General features: G+C 37.7%; 2 protein-coding genes across 14 annotated transcripts in view; both read right to left on the bottom strand.

Moving 5' to 3' along the window:
- ttll2 (tubulin tyrosine ligase-like family, member 2) overlaps window positions 1-3,336 on the bottom strand; it is a 10,813-nt gene extending 7,477 nt beyond the window's left edge. Inside the window, exons 1-2 of the mRNA XM_085133718.1 lie at window positions 502-3,336; window positions 1-404 (exon numbers count right to left, since the gene is read on the bottom strand). The exon at window positions 1-404 is cut by the window's left edge and continues 500 nt beyond it. The gene's annotated coding sequence lies outside the window, so the exon portion shown is untranslated. The remainder of the gene's footprint in view (window positions 405-501) is intronic.
- Window positions 3,337-3,430: 94 nt separating this feature from the next.
- LOC146501991 (hatching enzyme 1.2-like) lies at window positions 3,431-8,332 on the bottom strand. 13 transcript variants are annotated; one of them, XM_085133719.1, is made up of 19 exons: window positions 8,218-8,330; window positions 8,103-8,141; window positions 7,955-8,020; window positions 7,779-7,804; window positions 7,336-7,390; window positions 7,076-7,126; window positions 6,913-6,963; window positions 6,702-6,752; window positions 6,551-6,601; window positions 6,293-6,343; window positions 5,956-6,006; window positions 5,785-5,844; window positions 5,657-5,713; window positions 5,244-5,290; window positions 5,101-5,170; window positions 4,911-5,025; window positions 4,151-4,323; window positions 3,663-3,744; window positions 3,431-3,573 (listed from the first exon to the last, which is right to left on the bottom strand). In XM_085133719.1, the coding sequence occupies exons 1-19, from the start codon at window positions 8,264-8,266 to the stop codon at window positions 3,441-3,443; spliced, it is 1,278 nt and encodes a 425-aa protein (XP_084989845.1). In that variant the 5' UTR covers window positions 8,267-8,330; the 3' UTR covers window positions 3,431-3,440. The 13 variants fall into 13 exon arrangements, with proteins under 13 accessions (XP_084989845.1, XP_084989848.1, XP_084989849.1 ...); XM_085133722.1 differs by lacking the exon at window positions 5,956-6,006 and having other exon boundaries at window positions 8,218-8,332; XM_085133723.1 differs by lacking the exon at window positions 6,551-6,601 and having other exon boundaries at window positions 6,702-6,743; window positions 8,218-8,331.
- Window positions 8,333-8,602: the final 270 nt, after the last annotated feature.

Here is an 8,602-nt window from a genome sequence, read left to right as displayed (position 1 = left end):
GTCGCTTCTCTGCCAATTTTTATTCCGCCAGTGTCCAGTACGTGGCGTAGTTTCTCCACAGAATACAACACTTGTGAATATCACAAATAGGGTAACTGTGCATACAAATAAATAAAAAAGACACACCCATCTTAGAATAGATTTTTTAAATTCAATTTTAATTTCAGCAGAATGCAGGTTAACCAGTAGATGTCATCTTATGTGGAAGAAGAAATTTCAGGGTTGCTTTTGTCTGTAGTTTGTGCCACATTTACTGTCAATTGAACATGTAATAAAATTATAAAATGAAACATGCAGTTTATTTAGTTTCAAAATTTACCACAGCGGTAGATGTGTCCTCTGACCTATCTCCACACCACTCTGCTTAGGCAACAGTTGGATTTCCATTTGTACTGAAGCGAGACCTGCAAGACAGAGATGGGGTGGGGGTCTGGAGTCTGTTTCACGTACTTAAATTTTTTTTAAAGTTTTAAGTTTAAAAAAAGGATGACTTCACCTTACAGCTGGTAGTGCATTATAGAGCTGGGATCTTATTTTAGGTTTTGAGTGTTTCCATGCTTCATCTTGAAGTTATTTTCTTTCCCTTTAAGTAAAAAGAGTAATGGTTGAATAAACAGAACAAATGGCTCAGAAGTGCATTTTGTGTTTATTGCTGCGCGTCAGTATCCCGATATTTAGCCTGCTCCGGACGTTTGTTTTAGAGGAGCTGCAATACCAACCATCCTGGGATTTACAAAGGAGTAAAGAAAATTCAAGGAATTCTACTAATTCTACTAATGTAAAGTAATCCAAGTCACTCAATGAACACCAATCTGCAGCTGAGCTGGTGGTATTCAGGGTACAAAAAATATTCTGTTGAGACTTCTATTGTATCACAATAGAAGTGTTAGAAATTCCTTAAGTCATCATTGTGTTCTAGCAAATCTAAAAATAGTGCAAGTGCATTAACTGATCACCGGTCTGGAGCAGAGCTGGTGGCATTGTGGGTGTAATGTAATTTTAAACAAAAGAAAAACAAATAAAAGCATAATCTGAAAGAGACACATCCAAAAATCTTTCATGTCATATTAGAACTCTTAAAATAAGGGGAATTGCTGCACATTTCATACTGCATCCACTCTGAAATCTACATGCATGTAGTCTGCACCAACATCCAACCTGATGATTGTCTTTAGAAAGAAAAAATAAATAAAATTAAGGACACCAACTGCAAGTTAAACTTTAAACAAATACACTTTAAATGTTACTGATTATAAATAAAAAAATAACCTCTAGAGCAGTGGTGTCCAAACCCAGGCCTCGAGGGCTGGTGTTCTGCAGATTTTAGATGTGTTCTTGATCCATTACAGCTGATTTAAATGGCTAAATTTAAATCAGCAGGTTCGGCCATCGCACACTAGAACAAATTCTCTTAAGAATGAAAAAGGGCTACTTTAAATGCATCATGTTTTTAATTTAAGTTCATAAGCATTTTCCCTTTCCATTTCACAATTAATTCTACCCCCAGATCAAAAATATTTCTGGGAAAATTTCCCTAATATAGTATTTATAAATATACCAGTCTAGCGGTTAATTGCATAAGTGCATGGAGGCAGGACCTCACAGCAGAAGCATACTCCATAATGTGTTGTACATTATCATATGTATTTTATATATAATGTGGTATTTTTCAATTATTGTATTTATCAACATCAAGAAGTCACAAGCAAAGAAAGACCACACAATAGTGCATGTTTAAACAAGGAGAGTTTACTGGTCAAAATTTATTAAACAAAAAACACATTTTTTTTTTAACCACCAACAAATACACGTTCAAAGCAACACAACAGCGGCCCAATATCAGACAGAATTCCACTCTGTGAGCAATCATAATGAAGCAGTGGGTTTTATTTTGTGGATTCAAGCTGCTCTTCATATTTTTGACCACCAGATGTCACCAGAGAGGACTGTTGAAAAGCTTCAAGTAATGAACTGTTTTTCAAGACAAGCTTCAGAAAGCTTCATTTGGCCATCACTAATTATTAATATTCAGCTAAAAATCCATACTTTGTAGTACGTATGTTTTTATGCTGTACCTGTTGACATGCAGAAGGCGGCCAGCAGCCGCAGAAGACATCAAGGCATCTTTTGGCAAAGAGAAAAGCTGTTGTCTCTCTGATATATATACATGTTACCATCTCCACAGGTGTCATCACTTCCACTGATTACAGCGTTGCAAATTACAATTAAGCCACAAGATGACGCTACATTATTCCTGGTTGGCTGTGATAGAAGAGACATTTTACAGGCAGACGACATGACACTCAATCTTGAACTGAGATTATGGGAGAGACAGCAAAATGTAATTTATGCATTTGAGCTGAAGGGGAAACTCCTGAGATTTCTTTTTCTTTCTTTACCCCCTCTGAACCAATCTATAAAATAATACGCTGGGTATAGAATTCTTTTTGTTAAAGTATCATGTCTTTTTTTAATGAAAACATGTCATATCATGTATTTGTTCTCTAATGCCCTTCCTATGTGGAAGTCATGGGAATCTAATGTGCTTGCAAAAGATGTGTAACTTTCTCTCCCCCGGTCACCTGTGAATCTGTCCAATAAAATCCAAATAAACAAGAACTACCTTTGAAGGACCCTCATAGCTCTCGAACTCTTCATATGTATTCTGGAGATATGACTGCTTAAATGAACGTTTGAATGATTACTGGAAAAGAAAGTATTTTAAAATAAGTGACTGCTGTGCAGCATAGTGATGTAGTGATTAACACTGTTGGCTCACAGCAAGAAGGTGTTGGGTTGAATACACTAGCTGAAGTATTTCATATTCGTGTGGTGTCTCTCCACTTCCTCCCATGATGCAAAGATTTGTCTGGGTTAGGTTATGGTAACGATAACAGCAGCGTTAAGACAAACTACTCCTGTCAGGCAGGAGGTACTGCAGTATCCGGTCCCACACCAGCAGACTGAGGGACAGCTTTTCCATCAGGCTGCTGATCAGTGACACCTTACTCTTCCTAATGGAACTTCAACACTATGCACTCCATATTGTACATATGCCATTTCTTTTGCACAATTCAACTGCTGACATCTAGATTTTACATGTATGTATGGGGCATACATATTAGTAATGTGCATATATCCTTAAAGTTGTATATATATTTTACTCTTATAATTCTGACATTCCTGCGCTTATATTTGGCTTGTTTATGTTTCCGGCATTTTTGCATACCACTGTTGGTTGTGAAGCTTGCACACAAGGATCTCACGTGTGCTGTACCAGTGTAGAAGTAATGTGACATGACAATAAAAGTAATTTGAAGATAAGACCTAAGATAAGACCTGAAAGAAATTTCAGGGTTGCCTTTGTCTGTAGTTTGTGCCACATTTACTGTCAATTGAACAGGCAACTGTTATAAAATGAAACATGCAATTATTTAGTTTCAAATTTTACCACAGCGGTAGAGTTTATTCAATCTTTCTATGTCCAGCTGGCTCAGATGTTTCCTCTGACCTATCTCCACACCACTCTGCTTAGGCAACACAGTTGGATTTCCATTTGTACTGAAGAAATCCCTGCAAGACCAGGGGGAGGGTAAACTTATCTGGAGTCTGTTTCAAGTACTTTAAAATTAGAAAATAAAATGAGGACGTCGTCAACTTACCGCCCGTAGTGCATTATGGACGTGAGATCATATGGTAGGTTTTGAGTGTTTCCATGCTTCACCTTGAAGTTATTTTCTTTACCTTTAAGGAAAAAGAAATCCAAAATGGCATAGTTGAACATTATGCATCCACTGTATCACAATAATAGCCAAATAATTTCTTCATACTGAAGTTAATGTTCCTTTTTTTTTTTTTAATGTGCATTACAAGAGACAGTTATAGTTCTTGTTTCAAGAAGATGAAGGCTTTGACAAGGAGAGACTGAGCTGGCAGGAGAGGATCTTAACATTCATGTGCACAAACTTGTACTTTACATTCCATCAACACCACTGGGAGCATATTTTCCATTATACAAACCAAGAGGTCTCACTTTTACTGACCAAAGATTTAAATTGCATCCAAAGGAACTGGGCTGTGTGAACAATCTGGATACAACTTGTTTTTAACTGCATTACAACTAATGCAAAAAGCAAATGAGCTTGTGTACCTGCCACAATATTCTGCCAGTTCACTGTGACATATTTATCCCGGTCTTCACGAGTGTGTTCATGATACAGTCCCAGAGCATGGAGCAGTTCATGGCAAAGGTTCCCCACGGTGCACTCTGAAGAAAAGAAGAGCTGCTGGGCTCCTCCTTGACAACCAACGAATGAGGCACAGCTAGGCACAAAATAAAATGTTAGAGTTCAACCACTCAGTTCTGACCTGAGATTCTCCCTTAATGTCTGAATATATGGATAATGGAGGCTGAAGCCAAAATGTACCAAATTGAATGGAACAGGCCTTAATTTGTGTCACAAACTAGTAATAAGAAATAAGATTAAATAATTGTTGGGCAGGCTTTAATGAGTGGGGGAGATTTATCCCTCCCCCATGGTCTTGTATGACCATGCCTACTTTATGGGCTTTCCTTTTTGCTGCCAAGCATGTTGTTTCCCCATCTATTAATCTTTCATTAAAGCTTTTCTTCCCCATCCCTTTCTAGTATCCAGTGTTCAAGTCTCTAGTGACACCACCACAGTATAAAATTGGATTGAATGATTGAAGTCTTTAGAGATAGAGGTAGACCTGTAATAAAAACCAAAAACAAAACAGGTGCGGCAAAGGGCAGGCCTGCAAATGCTGGAAGTTTCTGATTTTCCTTACTGTTGCTTTGTTTCCTTGGAAACAATTTGTTATGGCAATTTCCTGTACTGCCTCATCTTTAACAAAATAATGAACCTACCCAGAGATGGTTGACTTCTTACCCATTGCCAGTCACAAGCTTCAAATAGCTCGACTCGGTGTCTCGTTTCTTAAAACGAATACATGTGACATCCGATATCATCTTAAAGGCAGCTTTAATTTCTGCCTCTCGGGAAACTGTTGGAGTCAAAACCAAATCAGTTATCATTCAGTAATCAAATATCTGGTCCTATTTGAGGGACAACAACCTACCCAGTGCATCAGTGATGATGTAAGGGGTGGTGGCATCCGGCCACAGAGTCTGTACAGCATTTCTGTTCTCCTGCAAGTTTAAACATACAGCAATCAGCAGTGCCACACAAAATATAAATAAATATAAAACCCCTCCATCTTACCGGAATTAGAATGTCTCCCTCCTGGACTGGCATGTCTTGATCAAACTCTGACAAAGTGCAGGATTTAAAAATCAGAAAAAGTAGTCATTGGACATGAAAATTAAGTGGTTTAGTGTGGCCCACTAATCAAGAGGCTGATTTTTCCATCTGCAGTAAGGCTCAGTTTTGTGATTGGCTGTTCCATGGCCATATGTGCAAGGCAAGAGGCAGCGAGATAAGAAAGATCCCAGAACAGAGCCAGCTGATTGGACATTGATTAACTGAAATAGTGCTTGATGGCATCTGACCATCTCATCTGGGCTGGCTAAAGCATCTTAAATACTGTGTCTATAATAGGATGTGTAGAAGGGCTAACACTAGCTAATCTGCCAGGATTGTGGCCAGTCTAATCTCATGCTATGCTCAAGTTTTACCTTTCAAAGTTTCTGCACTCTCATTCTTTGAAGATTCAGGTTCTGGAGCTGCAGCACCTGCAGACAGCCACATATTTATAACACCTCAAACATAAAACCTGACAGTCTGAAGTCCTGTGAAAACAAACCTGAAGCACTGCCAGTTGTATTTGAAGTAATGTGGGTGTCATTGAAAGATGTGGCGTAATCTGAAACAGAAACACATTCAACGTCCATCATGTTTCCACTTTTAAGCATGTACAAAATACTAATACTAAAAACTAATTGTGAAGATGTAACCCACAAAAATAATGACCAACCTGCAGCAGGACTGGTGGCATTCAGGGCATCAGTTAAAAATCTTGGACCAACTAAAAACAGAAACTACAAGTATGCACAATGTTTTAATCAAGAAAGATACAATTAATCTGCAGGAGCTGTCAGTCAATGTCTAATCATAGAACAGTAGACTAGTGCAAGTGAGTCAAGCCAACACAAAACTGTAGCAGAGTCTGTATTATTGTGGGTGTCATTCAAATTTAAGGGATAATCTGAAACAAACATCCAATATTGACCATCTTTCCAATTTTTAAGCATGTACACAGTATATTAACACTGTAATGGCCTTCCAATGACAAAACAATTATTTGCACCAACCTTCAGCAAGACTGGTGGTATTCAGAGCATAATTTAAAGGAGTTGCACCACCTGAAATATAAAGCACATCCAGGGTTTACATTGTGCAGTACAGATTCCATATAAATGACCGTAACAATACAAAAATATATAATAATCATCATCATCATCATCAAAGAATTTCACACTCCAACCATCCTGGGATTTACAAGGGAGTTAAGAATAAGAATTCATATTCTACTAATGGAAAATAATCAGAGTCACTCAGTGACCACCAACCTGGAGCAGAGCTGGTGGTATTGAAGGTGTCATTTAAATATATGGCATCGTCTGAAACAAACATCCACGTTTCGCTTTTTGAACAGGCAGAGTTATATTAACACTGATGACTCTCCAATGACATAACCCACAGAAACACATTAGCACAAACCTTCAGCAAGCCTGCTGGCATTCAGGGCATCATTTACAGGAGCTGTGCCAACTGAAATGGAAGCAGTGTTTATAAAGCGCATGTAACAAAATACTAAATCTGTTCTTTGGTTATACACAACCATAGAAATGGTACAATTCCCAAAACAATTTTCTTAATTAGAGAAAGTAACAAATGTATAAGGGTGCTAGTGAATTAACCAGATGCCAACCTGGAACAGAGCTCGTAGTGTTCAGAGTGTTTTCTAAAAAAATATGATAATCTGAAAGACAAAGATATCCAGTATTGACCATTTCCACTTTTAAGCATGTACAAAATATATTGGACACTAATGGCTTTCCAAAGACCTAACTCTAAAATTATTCAGAACCAACCTTCAGCAAGACTGCTGGCATTCAGAGCATCATTTAAAGGAGTTGCACCCACTGAAATGAAAATCCAGTACACATTTCATATAAATGACCGTAACGATACCAGAATCAAATATTCTGGGTTATTGGACACCCATTGTATGCAGTGGTCCACGCTAAATCATAATATCAGATGCACAACAAGCACCCTGGAGACAGTTAAGTGGACTGGATTCATGATCTAGCAAATGAAAAATATTCTGAGTGATTCAGTGAGCACCAACCTGGAGCAGAGCTGGTGGTATTCATGGTGGGATTTAGAGAAAAGGCATAATCTGAAATAAAAATACATCCAATATCATTCATGTTTCCACTTCTTATTTTATGGGTGTAAAGAACTTGCACCATCTGAAACAAATACCAGGGATCCATGAAGCAAAACATATTCTGTCTGTACAGACTTCTATTGTATCAAGTGTTAGAAATTCTTTAAGTCATCATTGTATTCTAGCAAATCCCAAAACAGTGCAAGTGCATAAACTGGTCACCAGTCTGGAGCAAAGCTGGTGGCATTGTGGGTGTAATTAAAAAAAAAAAATCATAATCTAAACAGACACATCAAAAATCTATCATGTCACTTTAGAACTCATAAAGTAAGGGGAACTTCTGCACATCTCATACTGCATCCACCCTGAAATCTACATGCATGTAATGTGGACCAATCTGATGCAGAGTATGTTTCATTGTGAGCACCTTTTAAAACAAAACAAAACAAAAAATTTAAATTAAAAAAAAAAAAAAAAAAGCACTAATTGAAAGTGAAACTTTCAATATCTTAACTACATTTGGAAATGTTATTGATTATGAATTAGAAACACAAAAAAACAAAACTCTAGAGCTTACCTCTTGGAGTCGCTGCAGTGGTGCTCTCATACCCACCCGTGGTAGTGGCAGTTAAAGAAACATTACCTACAAAAATGTAGAATCCTCAGATTTGTTATATTGCAGCATATACAAATCAAAGATGCAAATGAATTTAATCAGCACCAACCTGCGAAAGGACCGGTGGGACTGATGGGAACACTGCCAACTACATACACACAAAAATATTATCACTATTAAGCTAGAAATCCATACTTTGTAGTACGTATGTTTTTAGGCTGTACCTGTTGACATGCAGAAAGCAGCCAGCAGCCACATAATGCAGCAGGGCATCTTTTGGCAAAGAGAAAAGCTGTAACGGGTGTTGTCTCTCTGATATAGACATGTTACTATCTCCACAGGTGTCATCACTTCCACTGATTACAACGTTCCAAACTGAAGTGAAACCATTAGATGGTGCTACATTATTTTTGGTTGGCAGTGTAGGAAGAGACATTTCACAAGGAGGCGATATAACACTCAAACAATCTTGAATTGAGATTATGGGAGAGACAGCAAAATGTCATTTATTATGCATTTGAGCTGGATATCATGTCTTTTTTTAATGTGCCATATCATGTATTTGTTCTTTAATGCCCTTGCTTTGTGGAGGTCATGGGTTGCAAAATA

This window comes from Neolamprologus multifasciatus, chromosome 15 (genome assembly GCF_963576455.1).
Source record: "Neolamprologus multifasciatus chromosome 15, fNeoMul1.2, whole genome shotgun sequence".
NCBI lineage: Eukaryota > Metazoa > Chordata > Actinopteri > Cichliformes > Cichlidae > Neolamprologus > Neolamprologus multifasciatus.
The sequence above is the reverse complement of the archived record's forward strand: the minus strand, read 5'-3'. Positions and strand labels throughout refer to the sequence as shown.

Bases quoted from the DNA above. Each gene is read 5' to 3' on its own strand.
- LOC146501991 (XM_085133719.1), bottom strand. From the start codon at position 8,266: ATGCCCTGCTGCATTATGTGGCTGCTGGCTGCTTTCTGCATGTCAACA. The intron at 8,142-8,217 runs GTACAGCCTAAA...GTGTGTATGTAG, and splicing joins TGCTTTCTGCATGTCAACAG to TTGGCAGTGTTCCCATCAGT. The intron at 7,805-7,954 runs GTAAGCTCTAGA...TTGTTTTAAAAG, and splicing joins CACTGCAGCGACTCCAAGAG to GTGCTCACAATGAAACATAC.